The sequence below is a fragment of the Anoplopoma fimbria genome, chromosome 13 (genome assembly GCF_027596085.1).
Source record: "Anoplopoma fimbria isolate UVic2021 breed Golden Eagle Sablefish chromosome 13, Afim_UVic_2022, whole genome shotgun sequence".
Taxonomy (NCBI): Eukaryota; Metazoa; Chordata; class Actinopteri; order Perciformes; family Anoplopomatidae; genus Anoplopoma; species Anoplopoma fimbria.
The window spans coordinates 1020174-1038012 of NC_072461.1; the positions used below are offsets into that span (position 1 = coordinate 1020174).

At 38.2% G+C, this 17839-nt stretch overlaps 1 protein-coding gene across 1 annotated transcript in view; it reads left to right on the top strand.

Annotated features, from left to right (window-relative positions):
* Positions 1–17839, top strand: part of mctp1a (multiple C2 domains, transmembrane 1a) — a 125387-nt gene that overhangs the window by 32645 nt on the left and 74903 nt on the right. Inside the window, exon 2 of the mRNA XM_054610540.1 lies at positions 12463–12583. Within this exon, the coding sequence (XP_054466515.1) occupies positions 12463–12583 (121 nt within the window). The remainder of the gene's footprint in view (positions 1–12462; positions 12584–17839) is intronic.

The window sequence follows — 17839 nt, forward strand, 5'->3', positions numbered from 1 at the left end:
GCACACAGACATAGGGACTGTATACACACACACACACACACACACACACACACACACACACACACACACACACACACACACACACACACACACACACACACACACACACACACACACACACACAGACTAGAACTTAATTTTACTCACCATGTGATTTACTCGCCTCTGAACTCCTCCCATACATGTTTATCGGTCACCCACCCATTACACCATAAACCAAAGTGGGCCAAGCCTTGACATCTGGTGCAACTAGGAGGGAGGGTCTTGACACAGTTAGCAGGAAGGATAGAAAGAGGGTTCAAATCCTTGGTATGGAGCTTTAGATTAGAGTCACACATGGAGGGCAGCTGGGGTAACGGTAAGAGAGATCAGAATGAGAATTCTGATAATGATCTCATGGATGTTAGAAAGAGGAGCAGCACAAAAGGGCTTTGCCATTAGTCTGGTGACTTATTATGGTCCAGAGACTAAAGAGAAGATGTTTCCACTTCCAACTGTTTCTTTCCTCGTTCTCAGTCTGTTTATCTTTATTTCTCTCTCTCTCCTTCTTTCTTCTCTGTTCTGGTTAAACATTTTTATTTAAGGCTTAACATGTTTATTGGACATTAACCAGGCTTTAAACTACAGCCACTATGTCTTACAATTCCCCATAGCATTGCTGCAGTGTAAAGAGGAGATGTTACATAATGGTATATATGCACAACATTGCATTTACTGTCAGCACACTCAAGCCTTAGGTGCACTTTCATCATTTTAATGGATTCAGACAAGTTGTCAAGTGACACACAGAGAATGTGTCAGTCTTTTTTGATGCTTTCCTCTCTACTTGTTTGAGCTTACTTGAATGTAAGTGCAAATTTAACAGTAAATAACATAGACCGAAACACAAATAACAGTCAGGGATTATATTATCACACTTAGGTTAGGGACTACATAGTGCATGATCCTTTATCTTTTGGTAAATAAATATACTTAATTTAGTGTTTAGTTCTACATGGGTAAATATACAAAATGACCAGCATTGTGTTATAAGGCAATAAAAAGCTCAGTGTCTGTCCACCTGCAGTAGGCTCAACATTGTCCTCGGGGTTGGAAAACTCTGCGGATATCATTATGTGCTTTGACAGGAATGTAGGCAACACTCCTGCTGCTCTGAACTGGATGTCAAAGGAGGCAGATAGGAAATACAAGTCAGCTCAGAGACTTCTGTCCTCAGCTGATCCTCTTTCTCCCCGTGTTCCACCCCAAATACTTATGCATGTGTAGGCTGACTACCCCACATACTGCACACACATACAAAAGTCCTTTTTAAGTGGCTTACTGCTTCTGACCGCAAATGAATGAGAGACTACTGTGAGCCTTATTGTGTGCAATTTCCACTTTCACATTTGGTTTGCATAATGTGAATGTGGCATAGTTCTTATGAAATGCAGTTATTTGTTGGGCTGCAGTAAACAGAATACAAAACTGTTGCAGCAAGATGGGACCGATGATGTAGCTGTGATGCTTCCTCTTATCTATTATAGATCTATGTGTATAAAGCTGGAGTCAGGTTTTTATGATATATATGTTTTACCATTTTCAGGAGTAGTGTTCTTTGATGTTGACTGATACAATTACCGTAGTTGAACTTCTTCTTCTTCTTTTACCTTTTGATTGCAGCCATTCTTTCTCAGCTGAAAATGCTCCAAAAGTTGTGCTGTGTGATCCAATGGCCGTACTAGCATACTATTCAGTATGCCAGAAAAATATTTAGTCAAAGTTCAATGTACAATGTTATGATGTAGTCATATGTCACAATCAAAAGGATTCTGCATGCAACAGTACGTACTTTGTAAGAGCAGCTGCAGTATGTACCTATAGTATTCAATTTGGAAAGTAATGGTTATCTTGGTTGAGGTACTAAGCATATTTGAAGTCCTTTCGGGAACAATGTGCAGAGTGATATCGATTACAACTTTGAAAATTAGGCAGATAGTTGGATTTACATATCTCTTAAACTGACCTTCAACAAATGAACAATTTTTTGGTTTCTCATTCACCTCGTCACTGTGCTTTTTAGTCGAGTAATTGCTTTCCATCTCTGTGTCTCTGGCTTTCAATCATTCCGTTACAAACAACTGATATACTGTGAAAAAGTACAATATGGGCTGTTAAGCTATCTTTAAGCTTATGAGCTAGGAGAGACATTAATGCCAGATAATTTAAGGTGTTAATATATTTGTGACTGTTGACTCCCACTACTTATCAGGGTTTTAACTGTCACTTATTCAAGCACATAGGTGTTTGAGCTTTTGTCAGCAGGACATTATTACACCTGCTGCATCAAGAGACTCATTACCCCAAGCTGAGACTGTCTTTATTCTTCTATCTAAGATGCTATAAGAGACAGTGAAGAAGCCTGCTTTTTGTACAGTGCACTTCTAAACTGTTGTAAGGAAAAGAACACACCAAAGATACCTCATTATATAGCCGAGTGGCTGTTGGCTGTCTACCTGTCCGAGCCCTGAACTGGCTTTGTGTTCTGTCACATTGTACATTACGACGCTGCACATACTGAGGAGGGGGTCAGTAATGGTCCTGAGATATTGGTATTTAATGGAACAGGTTATTTGGCTGGAAAAGTTTAATGGAGAACAATTTTCAAGGCTTTGAGACTGACATTGTGTGATGAGAAAGATAACTATTTTCATATTTATCTATATCAGCGGTTTGCACAAAAACTGTTGTGCCAACTTTAGATTAATATAATTAATAATTAATTAATATCGTCTCATACATGGCAGGGGAAAATTGTAATTGTGATTGTGATACTGTCGCAAAGTCTACGAGTGAGAGGGAGAGAAAAAGAAAGTTAAAGAGCAGGAGAGAGAACTCCATTAATTTGAGGTCACATTTTTTATTAGGGGTAGATGACCAATAGTCCAGTGTAGTTATAATTTTAAGAGGTACATTTCAAAAGCATCAATAATGTCATGTGATGCTAAAATTCTCTAGCACATTCAATTTATTCATTTTGATTAATATTTTACCTATTTTATGAATATTTCTGTTTAATACACAGTAACCAAATATTATTTTCCCCCAGTTCTGCATATAGGCAATTTTAAAGCATTCTGTCTTAGCTGGTTTTGTTGGCTTTGTGTTATTTTCAAAAAACACACTTAAGAGGCTGAGGCTGCTTTCACGAGCCATAGCCCTTTTGGCTAGTTTGAATCAGAATGAATTGGATACTTTTGGCTCGTTTTCTATTTCAACAAATTAAAGCAGACCAAATTTTAAAAAGGATTTGCGGATCCCTTATCCTGTCAGACAAGTTTATCTTGAATGAGTTAAAGACCTTTCTCCATCTCAACAAATGCCTACGCAGGCAGCCTGCATTTTTGTGCGCTTGTCCAAGTCGGCTTAAAAGAGGAGGTTTGGGACCACACCAGAGTACGATTATTGCGTTCACAGATGCTTAAACACACCACATCAGGGGTTGAGTAGCTCCAGAGTTTGATTAAAATGGACAAAAAATGTTGGCTTGTGAAAGACTGAAAGGGGCTTTCTGACTTTCATAATAGACAACAAAATCACACTGTCACTTCACTTCAGTGGATCTTTTCCTAGAGGTTCTTGAGGGAGAAATATACTGTAGTGTACTATAACATAGAGCTGGAAACAACTTTAACCTGAATGTCTTCATCCTCACTATTCGCCTCCCCCATATGTACTATAATTAGATCGGCTACATGTAAGAAACATTTCTAGCTATTCAATAGGCCTCACTGACAACCTCAACCGCCTGCTTCAGCCTCCTTATGTGTCTGTTCACTGCATCTGTGTTCAGACATTTGTGCCTGTACTTGTTTTAGGTAGCCGGTACGTCAGAGGCTAAGGGTAGAAATTACAAAGCACCACATCTATGAGAGAAGATTGGGTGTGTATAAGCAAATTACTTAAATTGATAAGAAGTTGAAGCTAACTGGCAGTGAAATTGCAAAATTAATGCTACGCATTGCCATTTGGGACCGAATATGACCATCGTATTCTCAAAGGACACCAGTAAAAGGTCCGTAGAAATATCAAGCATGTTTGGGATTTTGAGAACAATCTCAAACTTTTTCATGTCAAGGACCTCTAAAATAGATATGCAATAGACCACAGACCATGGATGTATAATTAGAGGTTGTGACCTGTGCTTTTGCCTCGCGTGTTAGTAAATAGCCAACAGCTAATACTATGTTAAATTCTCTTTAAGTCAAAAATGGAGGCCGGTATTCTTTGGTATACTGGTGGTGTTCATTACAAATTGTGTTCCTTTGATAAGTGTGAATGACACTCAAATCAGTTTGTGTTTCCCTGTGCACATGCCAAATGTGTTAATGTATCTGTGTGTAGGTGTTGCAGATGTGCATGGTGCTACACTTGCATGCTTTTTTCTTTTTTCATCTTTGAAATCTTTAACTCTCTGTTTGATGGATGACTGCATACCCTGTGCAGGCAAAGCTTGGGAAGAGGCTCTGTGGTTGAAAAATAATCCATAAAGAGAAATAATGAGATCGCTGGATTGGCCTGTGAAATATCACTACTGGGTTAGGCTCAGTAGACCTTTAGGTTACACACACCTTTTTCTACACACCTTATACACTATTTTTGTGTACATCACGGAAAACAGGGGATATGTTTTATCTCTATATGTGAAGTTTATTTTTGAGATTTTTTTGTGGTTGCGTAGCAACACTTATCCAGCATCTTATGTTTTTGCCTGTAGCAGACCTCGATCCCTGCCCTAAAGGAAAAAACTCACAAAGATTAGACAAGATATACAGACTTATGAAGAATGCCAGTTTTTCTCACCCCCCTTGATAAACATCTGCTCTATGAACTACATTTACATTTTTCAGTTTCCTTGTTTTTATAATTAATTAATAATCATCAACTTCTGGGATTCCCTGTTTACAAGATCAGTTGCAATTATTAAAGCATATTTAAGTTTAATATTTTCATCCAGACATTAAAGCAGATACTTATCACAAGTCAGGGGCCGGAGTCATTAAAACAGCACTGCTTAAACATTATTGGCTGATGTGTGATGAATTGCAAGTTAATACACTTGCTTAGGTTTTGGCTATGTCCTTTAGGTCACTCTCAGTGTGGCACATACAGAGTACATTTTAAGAACAAATAATGAAGGAAAAGATACCTGTTTTCCTTTTACTCACCTCAAATCACCCTGAACACAAAGTGGTTTATCCAAATGCATCTTTGGGTTTCTGTGAAGGTTTGATGTTTACTTATCTGTATGATTATTTTTGCGGTGTGACATGAATTACTTAAATTGTTAAATTGATTAAATTACCCAGCTCCCATTATGAGATCAATTTCAGTTATATTAAAGAGCCACATTTACTTAGAGTGCCTCGACATGTGGTTTGATTAATGTACAGCAGCACAGCAGATATTTTCAGCTTAGACCTTTGAGGAGCTGGCGGGTCTTGGTTTTCAGCGAAAAGCATGATATTGAATCAAATGGACTGTGTATGAGTATATGAATTTGTTCACATTAGTTCTACACTAAAAGAATAAGCCCAGGAGTAAGTCGCATTACAGCTGGCTAAAATGAAAATGACTTATGCAAATTATCCTTTATTCATTATTAATAAAAAGACTCAGAAATCAATCTATTAAGGGATAGTGTTTCTACTTAAGTGTATTAAATAAATACATTTATTTTCTAAAAGATGCCTTGTAGCCTCTTGGCTGCCTTACGTGATGTGCATGGGTTGATCTGGTCCAACCTAATGGACTGTACTTGATATGACACTCTTACAATCCCTCCGCATTTTAGTTTTTTTGACCCACAGAAAGATAACGGTAGATAAAAAGAACTATTGAGATGACAGGATTCTTGGACATAAAAGTGGACGGTCAAAGACCAAAAAGAGGTTTTATGTTTAGTAGCGGGAAGTGTCTGTCTCTTTTAACAGAAGGGGAAGTGTCACACAGCCTTGTTAATGAGCAAAGCAGGAACAGGTTATTGTTATGCAGGGAAGGAGGTGCAGAGCCTGGAAATTACCTGCCATCTCTTTGAGAAATGAGTGTCTGGCTCCACACAGTGCCCAGGGCTAAATACAGGCTTCCTTCTCCATAAAGACACCACTGTCCTATATAATCCAAAATAAGAAATATCTGACTCTGGTTGATATTAAAACGAAAGTTTACTAAGCAGCTGTTACTAACCTCTTCGCCCTTTTTAAATGTTAAATGTGAACTTTCAGAAACATCCCCCAGTAGGTCATTTCAGTTATTTCAAGCAGCAGTCAAGCTTTAACTGCAGGGCTCTGTGCAAAGAAAGACTTGGACAATGGCAAAGCACAGCCATAAGCCCCTTTCTCACTGCAAAAAACCCCCCACTAACATCTGGCTTTTCTCTTCAGTGTGAAAAGTTACAATCGGCATTCATTTCTGGGACAGGTGACTCAGCAGTAGTCACAGGTATTTATGGTCTCTAGCAATGATCTGCAGTGATGGAAACAAGACACCCTGGTGGACATGCTAATATTTGCCCTTTTTCAATCACGACAGTAATTTTACCTAGCTGATTGTGGTGGAAAGAAACTTAATTTAAACTCGACAGAATTGAGAATCATAAAAACTGTCTTTGTTGATCTTTCCACTGTCTTCTCAATCACCGGTTTGGTCAAAAAGGAATCCTTAATTCATGAATGAAAAGAAGCAGCCACTACATGCGCTTATCAAAGCTACCAGACTCCATTGGCAGGAATGTTCATTTTTCCTATTAATCATCTTTGTCAGTCTTCCCATTGAACATTTTAAATAGAGACTAAATCTGTACAGACCTAAAAAAATAATAATTAACAACCGAAACATTTTCACTGTTTACTAACCCTGTTTTTAGGCTCATTTGTGACATTGAACGCGACACCAGAAAAATAAAGATTCCGTTCCACTTGCCAATAGACAACAGAAGATCATGGCCTATTGCCTACTTTTAGCTTTTTTAAAAGGTTTAAAACCTCATACCTACCCCCGTTTCCTTTGTGGGGTTAGGGTTCAACCTTTTACCACTGACTACTTTCGTTCAGAGCTTGAGGATCACTTTTGTAAGCGATTGGAAAGGTATGGGTCATGTGTGGGTTGTGAGTACATTCTTGGTGAAAAGCCACTATTGGCGGCCCACTCTTGGTGCTGAAAAAGATGGAACATTTTGAGCTGCTAGATGACCAACTTAGTCTTTTGACAATTGCCACACTGACTTCGCTTTGTGTTTCCTTTTTGTGAGTTCCTTTGACTAAACAATGGAGATTCAGTAGCATACAGTTATTGAATTGATTGAACCCAAAATATATCCAAAGGTCATGCATTCAGTTTCAGTTTGCTGCAAAAATGTGTCATTGAAAATATATCCGTGCTGTAAAATGTGTTATCTCAACACCAAAACCTGCAGTTAGTTTTCTGTTATGACCAGATATGTTTTTAACTCGTAAAACTATTACTCTAATCAAGCTGTGGCATTGTGTGTGGGATCTTTGTGAGTTGTACTGTACAGCGTAATTTTATTTAAAGTTCATTGGATTGGAGTCAATAGAAGCGAGGTTGTTTCACTAAGTACTTTTTATGACTTCATAACGTGTCCCGGGGCTGAGCTGAGACGGGTGCAGTATATCCAGATAATCTACTCCTAAACCTTTTACAGCCCTTCCTCTTGGGCTGTTAGCAGCAGATTGTGTCTGGCTGATGTGGAATATCCTATTGAATATTTACACTCCTCATTTCAGAAGTGTGATACATTATCTGTCTCAGTTCTTGATGAAGGATCAGATTTCCAGTCTCTGATTCATTGTGTGTATGACTATGTTTCATGAATTCATTGTGCATGCAATCACATATGCATACAAACGGCCCCCTGGTGATGATGGAAGGATGCAATGTTTCCATCAATATTTTCAATGCAATCTTGAGCTCTGTTTCAAAGTAGTATTAAGTTAATGGAAAAGGAAATTGATATTGATTGATATTTTAATGGATTCAGTTGGGATTCAGTCAGAAGGGTTTTCTGTGAAATGCCGAAGGCTTGTGTCCAAATACACAGAGTACTTTCCATTGTAGTTCTCCAGGGATTATTTAATGAAAGTTTTAAGTGCTCTGATCGTTGAATCTCACTGGGTGGGTGCCACATGCAACTGTAATGGAATTCCTTTCTGTTCTGTATTTACATTTTGCTGCTAAATGTTATTTCGTTGCACAGACATTGTTATATTTTTCGTTTAGATCAGGATAATTTAAGCTTTAGTATGCACATTTTAAATCAATTATGAGTTAAAAAATAAAATAATCTTTGTGCCCAGAAAGCTTAAACACAATCTTGTTACCTTCTTTTTTGAATACATCATGTGTTTGTCACATCTGAATACTTTAATTGCAAATAAATTGTGTATGTCAGTGCACATTTTTCCTACACTTCATTGCAGTCTGTTGATTGAAAGGTCACCCAGAATGTTTATTGCCCTCTGGGACTGGAGAGAGACTGAACATTAGGTTTTGGTAGCAATTATTTACTTCTCTGTCAGATTCAAGGAATCACAGGGGGGAACACTGGGCAGGTGGAGTGGGGTGGACCTTGGGCTGCCCTTTCTTTCCTTCCTATTATTTTCTTTCACTTTGAATGTGTGTGTATGTGTAGTCTCTGTGTGTCTGAAGTGTGTGGCTCCCTCTGTTGACGCCTCAGTTTGCAGAGGAATGGGCTGAGGTCTACTGTCTGGACTCAGGGGACGGATAGAGACAAATCCTCTGGGCAGAGTCTGTCCCAAAGGATGGACCAGGGCGAGTGTGTATGTGTGTGTAATTATGTCACTGTCAGTACTAGCTTCAACCTATTTTTACTTTATTTCAGCTTGTTCCATGTTTACCTTCTAGTGGTTAAGATTTGTGGCGGAAAATAATAAATATTTCATCCAAAGTAGAGTTAACAATGTAAAGCATTTTTCATCAGTCAGGAAACATAAAAGATGTAGCCTGCCAATATTCTAATATATATTTGCTATTGTTTGTTGTATAAACCAACTTGTGACGCCCTCCTAACCCGTTTCAATATGCAACGTAAAGTAACCATATTCTTTAACGGCTGGCTTCGTTCTTTCTTTACATGGTTTTAACAGTTGTTGCTTGGCAGCCTGTTTGTCTATTTAATCTGCTTGTTTGTTTAAGCAAAAACTTCATTGATCCTATCATTTGTACTGTCGCTCACTCAAAGAGCTTGCACTATCTCTATAATGTTTGTGCTTCTGTGGGTGTATGTGCTTTTGGCTTGTGTGTCTGTAAGTAATACCGCACAGCATACACACAAATACTTCTGAAAAGTACTGACGATATCATATGTGTGCAACAGAGAAGAAAAAAAACATTTGCACTGACATTTTTCTGTGGGCACAGTGTGTCCGGGGATTATCCTCTTTTTCTTAATCGCTGGGGGTTGTGATGTGACCCAACACAGTTAGTTGATCTGTGTCCCTGTTTTTTAGTTGCGTTCGTAGACAAAAGGGCTTAATGTTACATGGTCAGACCCCAGCAACTGTTTGGTTGTATTGGTTGTATCCACTCACAGCTCAATTACAGTGGCTTACATTCACTGTTGACCCTAGGTTTAACCTATCCGAACACAGCTTTAACTCTATCTGTCCCTGAATGTTCACATTGAATTTCTCCAGATATTTGTTGAGCTCAACAGATTGCACATTTCTTTTACTTCAGTATTACCTTTCCCCGAAAAGGTCCACTCTATCCCCCCCCTCTGTTTTTTTTCTTGTCTGACAGAAGGTGCTGTGAAACTGAAATTGTTTTGGTTTGACTTTTCCACAGAGATTTGGGAGCTCCAAGCTCAGCCACAAATTTCCCACCAAGCTGCTGTGGTTTGAAATGCTGCTCTGTGTTGTCTGTGCTACTCTCCACACACAAACATTTTGATATCCATAATCATGACTATGATGAATTATTAAGCTTTCAGTGCTGATATACTGTTGCCTGAACTACAAACAGTAGTAGTAGTAACAGAAGTAGAGACGTTTTTCTATATGGATATTTGTCAATGTATGTTTTTACTACATTTGTTTTTTGGATTTCCTTTTGTGTATCTCTTTCAGTGAATGGTATAATGCTTTAAATATCTCCTACAATCTCTGCTACAAATATTATCTTATTTGAGGTAGATTATGTCTCAAATGATAGTTAAGCAGAACATTCTTTATAAACCATCATATTAGGAATTCCTGAGGGCATCCTAAGAAAATTGTTATAATACATTGAGACTACATGGACCGCTGTGTAATTATATACTCACTATTATTGACCGGTAGCCTCAGTGTAGGGCTGTCCCTAAAGAATGGAAGAACAAGGCTGCAGTACCGTATTTACCCATAACACCATCATCCTTCACCCAAACATGGGGTGTTGAATGTGTTTGTTTTTAATCAATAAATTGAAAGCACCATCACATGTAGGAATACAGACTGAGTTGAGTTATCCATCCTTCACTGTTATTACAGGGATTTCTGTTGACCATCAGTTTATGTTTTAGTGCAGTAAGACATTATTCTGGAGGGAAACCATGTTGATGACAATAACATGAAATGCTATAACAGCATTATGTGTAAGAGTGCTTTTTAATGAGTTATTGGGGAACCTCCTCATGGGTCTTCTTTCTCCTTTCTTTTCCATTTGTGTTGTGACCCTGAATTTAGCTTTTTAGTGGGAAGTGCTCTTGTGCTACAGTAGCCTTGGTAGTCTGTTTGTAGCCTCTCAGTGGCCCACTGGCATTTTTCTGAGCGTTTTATAGTTATTCTTAGCCTCATCTCAGAGTGCGATAGCTGACATGACAGGACTTCCCACGCACGGGTTGTCTAATGTGGAAAAGAGAGAAATGAGGGTCGAAGAATAAAAATAAGATGAGATAGAGAAAGAAAGTAAGCTGTAGTGGATCTCAGTGCATAGCCTGGTTCATCATGTGGCTTGCTAATGGCCCTTAGCTTTTTATATTCCTTTATTGATCCCCATGGGGAAATTCAAGTGTTGCAGCAGCTCAACTACACAGACACAGACAATAAATACACATACTATACAACTACACAGACAATAAATACACATACTATACAACTACACAGACAATAAATACACATACTATACAACTACACAGACAATAAATACACATACTATACAACTACACAGACAATAAATACACATACTATACAACTACACAGACAATAAATACACATACTATACAACTACACAGACAATAAAGACACATAGACAACTAAAGACAATAATAAAGACAATAAATACACATACTATACAACTACACAGACAATAAATACACATACTATACAACAAAATAAAGATAGATAAAGATAATAAAGATAATAAAGATAAGGGAAACCACTATAAGATCCATCGGGGGCTTCCTGTCAAAGTGGAGTACAGCACTGACCTCAATGCTACAGTGTGACATGTAAAGCCACAGAGACACTCAGAAGCTTCCCAAGGAGGTTGCATGCTTGCTATGAGTACACCTTCGATGTAATGTACTGACTTTCCAAAGCATGACGAATTTCTCTCTTAGCGTTTTTGCTGGTAGCAGATTTAATAAATAATTAATTAATATCAAGATACGGAACTATTAATAAAAAGTAAATTATGATGTATAAACCCATATATTAGTATACAAGAATGATGGTGCTCAGCTTACGCTATAAGCCACAATTAGTTTAACTGAATTTAACATATGATTCAATTTTGGACGCCACCCAATTTTGAAAACAGTTCTTCTCAAGGTGTACCGTGACCTATTATTTCATATACACTCAGATCAAATGATCAAGTTATTTATAAATGAAATATTTATTGGAATCATTACATAACTAAACTACTAAACAGAAAATAAATGAACGATAAAATAAACAAAATGAAGGAAATGAAAAAAAAAGAACATGATAAACAGTACAATGAATGACGATGAAACACAACTAAATGAAAAGGATAATATGTGACCAGGCAGAATCCGTGACACATATCATTGATTAATGTCAATCAATTAGATCCGTTGTTTGCCATTTATACCTTTTTTTTTTTTATTTAGCTCAAAACATTTATTATTTTGATTATTTAATTTAACCTTATTTTACCGAAATTAATAGTCCAATGTCTTATTTGTGCTCGCTGATTGCGCACATTGGACATAAACATGTCAACTCTTGCTAAGCAATGAAAATAATCTAGTTTGTGTTCATATTTTCTTCACAGATATATCTTTATTCCCTGATATATGTGCTCTAAGTCTTCTCTCCTTTCCTCAAATAGAGGGATATTTTTCTTTTCTTATTTTTTGTCTTTAAAGTCAAAAGGCTGGAGTAAGTTGGACTGCATTGGTAAACCTGTATGACTTATATTAACTTCTTCTCTCTACAGGGCATCAACATAGTTGGACCCAGTAATGCAGAGCCCCCACCTCAACTTCAGATTCCAGCCATGTACCAGCTGGATATCATCCTGAGGAAAGGGAACAACCTGGCCATCCGAGACCGAACAGGTAGGAGCTCTGTTTATACTTCCTGTTACCTCAACAGCTTTGAGTTTTATGTTGGGAGACGGACTGGACAGCTAAGCCCACCTAATAAAAGCAATTGCTTTGTCACTGGCACAGGCAGTCCAGCACACAGGATGCTACCATCTTCAAAGAACTGAACTGTCTTATGCTATTGTATCCTCTATTTGTCCGCTATCTTTAGGTGTCCCCTCCTATCTTTTATATATGCCTCTTTTTTGTCAATGTAATATTCATTTTGGCACTACCGCCCCTCCCGCTTTTCACCTCTATTCTTTTTTTCTCATATTTTACTATGTTTCTTATCTCTCGCTTCTCTCTCTCCCCAGGTAGGGTTTTACTATTAAACCACTCTGCTAAACAGTGTTTTTCTGATCCTCTCGAGTGATTGTGATTTTAAGTGCAGCCTGGAAGCTGTCTGAACTCAGCTCTTATTCTGTTTGTAAGCACTCAGTTATGTCTGCATAGTGGAAAGGCCAGCCAGCAAAAACAAGCAATGTCAGAGATTCTCTCAGAAACTCTCCCAGACAGTGGTTTGGATAGTGATGGATTTAGGGGTCTCATTAGTGCTTGTAGAAGTCACCATGATGACAGATCCAAAAAAGCTGCTTTGCTCCCTCCTGTACATTATGGCTGACTTCCTGTCTGCCGGGATAATGAACGTTGAGGCGAACAGCTCACCTGTCCTGTCCTAAGTCCGTCTAGACAGCTCATTATAATGAGGAAGAAACAGTCAAATAAGAAGAAATATAGTGGATTAAATTGAATATGAGCAATAATGTCTTAATAAAAATCAGTGTTGATACGCATGTTGTTTTGTCCCCCGTGTTTAGAGAGTACTTTTTCTAAATATTAGAATAAATCGCAGGAGACCGATCAGATTGGTGGGATTTTCCATTCACCAATCCATCTAGGCTCCCTTGTCAGAGAAGAGCTGGGTTGTTGAATAAAGGTAGCTTTCTGTGAGAAGCCGTTCTGGTTTCTATCGTTTCACCAAAAATCCCGACATGAATTATAATAATGACAATGATGGTTTCCAGTTTTGTTTCCAGTTTTGTCTGCAAAGTATTTAGAGGAAACGTCTTTTTAGAAATGCATTATGGAGTTTCAAATGATCATTGAACTTGGAAGTGAAACTAAATACAACTGAGTTGAAACCAAGTAAGACTTCAACAGGCAGACAGACATGCTCATCACTTCATTACATTCACCTTAACTGGTGTGGCATTAAACCAGCGCTGATTTTCAGTTAAAGTGCAATATTACTGTGAAATATAGCATGTGCTGGGATTGCCGTACTACACACAGCAGCCCTAGTCCATGCATCAAAGTGATGTATGCACCCATGGGCAAGGTTGACTTGTTAGAAGCAAAAGAGGGAGGGTGCCGTAGTGACGAGGCCCATCCGGTTCCACATAAGACCATTGTCTCTTTTCAATGATGTCCTTTGGTCATAAAAGGAACTTTTTTTATGCCTGCTCGAGGGAACAAGGGCAACTTGAAAAGGACAACTCGCACATCCAATTGAAGGATCTATTGCTATCACAGAATATCATCAGTTTGAGAAGATGCAAGTAAGGAATCTCTGTAAGGGAACACATATAATGTGCCTTTAACGACAGACCGTGGAGAATCAGCAATGGCAGCAAAACATTTGAAATCAGAAGAACAATAAAATTGTGTCCAAACGTTCTCTTGGCTGTTATTTCAGCCTTTTTTTTTTTTTTAGCCCTTTATGGTCATGGTAATCAGGCATATATATTACATATTTTGCTTATAAATGGGATTAAACATAGAGCACTCACACTAATTAAACTTTGTATGAAATATAAGCCTGTCTTTACTTGCCATAAAAAAGCCTTGGCTCTAGTTGTCCAATCACATCGAGACATGATCGCTTCTTTCTTAACTTTTATACGCTATTACAAACTGCTAGAAAGCGCAAAGTGCTCTGACGCCAGGTGCGCAGCGTTTCTCGCGATGCATCTCGGTGTGATAAGGTCTTTGCTCCTCAAAGCATTTTGAGCTCTTGCATCCTCTTGGGCTCCTACATTTCCACTGAGCATCCAAGTGATGTCAACTTAAGTCTGTGAGTGTTCAGTTCTGATATAATGAAAGACAAGTGTATGATTATACAAATATCTGTATCTTATGTCCTTGTGATGGTAATATACTGTATTTCACCCTTGTGTAACTTGTACTGAGTGAGAAAACTGATTGACAAATGTCCATCCTTATTTCCTTACTAATTGAACATGTTACCTTTTGAGTTAAAGTTGAGTCTTTTTTTTGTGATTTATTTACTTTATAATTTGCACAGTATATGTTTATCTATATTCAGGATAGCTATTTACAATCTATTGTAAGCACCTGTTTATTCTCTGTTCTTCTTGTGGTGCTAGGTTTGTTTATAGCTACAGTACACAGACTTCTAAGGAAGGATTTCCCTCATCCTCAGAAGACTCCTTGATAGGAGTAAGGAGATATCACTCACTCGCTTCTCTGGTGTTAAACAAACAAGAGCATTTGGGAGCTTTTTTTTCCAATACAACCACAATTACTTGCTGGCATTATCATTAGTCTCTCTCCAGCCTGCACAAACCATTTCACAATGTGTTGCCAGGAGGACTAACCAGCACAGAACATGCTTTTATTATTATGACATGATAAGAAAATTAAACATTGGATATGGATGAATGAAATGGATATATGCATGTCTCAGTTGTATTAACAAGGAACCGCTTGTACAGCATATGTGTTTACCCTGATGATGTGGTTTCAATTCTAATCCTGCCTTTGCTCATTTACACCTGCCTCTGATGATATTGCAGCTTAGAAGGGGACCTCAGATAAAAACACACTGCCCTCTCTTTATTTGTAGTTCCCTCTAGCTGAGGTACACAATGTGAAGCATTTCCATAGCCCAAGGCACGATCGCCTCACTTCCCATCTTGCAACAGACACAGTGCATCGGCCTTTTAATACACTTTTGAAAACAGAGTATGCCCGGCAAACACACAGCTGACAACCTTGCAGCTAAACTAATTTTTGCAGTGAGAATTATTGGGAAAGTGGCTGCATGCATCCACGACAATGCACGCAACATTGTGGCTGCTACTGTAACTGTCCCGGACAGCCCCCCTGTTTTGCGCATACACTGCAGCAGGCGATAAATGATGGATTTAACCTGTTAACCATTTAAACTCTTCACAGAAGAAGTTTGCATCAAGTTGCCAAAAAGTGGAATACGAGTCCAAATAAGAGTACATGAGCACAGTATTGAGCCTGATATGATGCTGGTATCCGTATCAGTGTATCCCTAGTGGGGGTAATGCCCGAACAATTCAGTACTCAGACAGTGTGTTTACCAGGAATCTAATAGCTTTAACTTACCATCTGACTTTTGGTTGCTTGGATTGTTGCTTTATTAAACCTTTAAAGTTAGTCATGTCTTTTCTGTATTAAGCGCTCAGGCTGTATCTGTCCTTTTTCCATCAGTCCTGTACAATGCATTATGCTGCCGATTTGCAGGTTGGGTAGGGTTCGGGTGGTTGATTAATGCATACTTTTAACGTTGGTTGGGCGGCTTGGCTCTCATACAATCTGTGTGGGTGCGAGATCAGCCGGTCTACATTTTTTATCAGATATTAATGAAATTAAATGATAACATGAGAGTAAGATTGACTGAAATATTCAATATAATCTGATGAGACATTTGACAGGACTGAGACTAAATAAGAAAAATAGCTGACAAAATTAAGAGAGAAAACATAAGTAAATGTAATGACTAAAAGTTGACTAAAATGTGATGGCATTTCGGCATCTAAAACCGTGACAGAAATTTGAGTTGTCGACTAAAACCATGAAGGATAAACACTAAAAAGCATTTTCGTCTTCAGACTAAGACTTGATCTTAAATGGATGCCAAAATGAACACTTGCTTGGACCACACACCTGTAAAATTCTGTGACTGCAACTCTCACAGTTGTGATGCTATTGTGATGGCGACATCTGTCCACAGACAGACAGACAGAAATAAAACACCTGGCTAAGTACTCAAAACCACTTCTGTGCTGTGTCTAGCTACCTTAGGAGAGGGTGTCTATAGGGCCACCTTTGTTTGCCACAATGACACACACAATGTGAAAACAATGCAGCTGTCGCAGCTTTTTACGATCAGTCTTTGACACTAGAGACTGGTGAAGATGGATTTGACTTTGTTAAACATAACCCTTTGCATCTGGATCTTGTGTGTTATATTTGTTTGTGCTATGACCATTTGTGTTTTAACCATATGCATATTTGTTCAATTTATCTATGAGTATTTGGTCAAGTGTTGAATTTAACCTCTCTAGCTTTTCAAAGTCATCATAATTATTATGTTTTATTATGTTTCAAAATGCTTTGAATTTTTATGCTTGAATGTTTCCCTGTGCTGCCCTCTCAGGCTAATAACCACAGTCAATTAGGAAGAATTTTACATAGCAACAACAATTTCAGCTAGTATCAAAAAGATGGAAACTAGCACTGAATAATCGCATTTTTTTTTTTTTTAAATCAGACATCATTTTTTGCTTGCCATTAATAATCATAATTGTAGGATGTACAATAACTGGAGAAACAAAGCATATATACCATTTTAGGTCCATTTCCTGTACCTTGATTTCTTAGTGTGTAGACATTGGGAAGCGCTCAGCTGTTGTTGTTATGTGACTGGTTGGTGCATCCTATCATTAATTCTTTATCCCAAGCTGCTGTCTCCCATCGCCCGTTCAGATACATTTACCTTAGACACAGTATTCCAATCTCTGATGTGAAAGAAACTCCACACAATATATTTCTGCAGACTTGATATTTAATATAATTTTGTGAATGGTTAAAATAAGTGTAATTTGTCTATAACTATTGGTTGCAGTAGCTATAATCGGTTATGTGCAGCAATATCGTGATTCCTAATCCTTACACATTGCTACTAGAGTGTGCTGGCGTTTGTGTTTGTTAGACGGTACATGTGGGCTGTGTGTGTGCATATTTAAGGACTAATGTTAGTGTGGAGACCGATGAGTCTACAGCGAGCCTAATTACCTCGTCTGCCGCACGACAGTTCCTTAAGAAAGCAGTGAGAGAACCAGAGCTTGACACCTCAGTTGGCATGTTGTCTCTTGTTTTATTTCAAGTCCCCTTCATTGCTTTCTCACCTCCTGATGCTATTCTCTCACATGCTGTCTAGTTTTCTGCTTT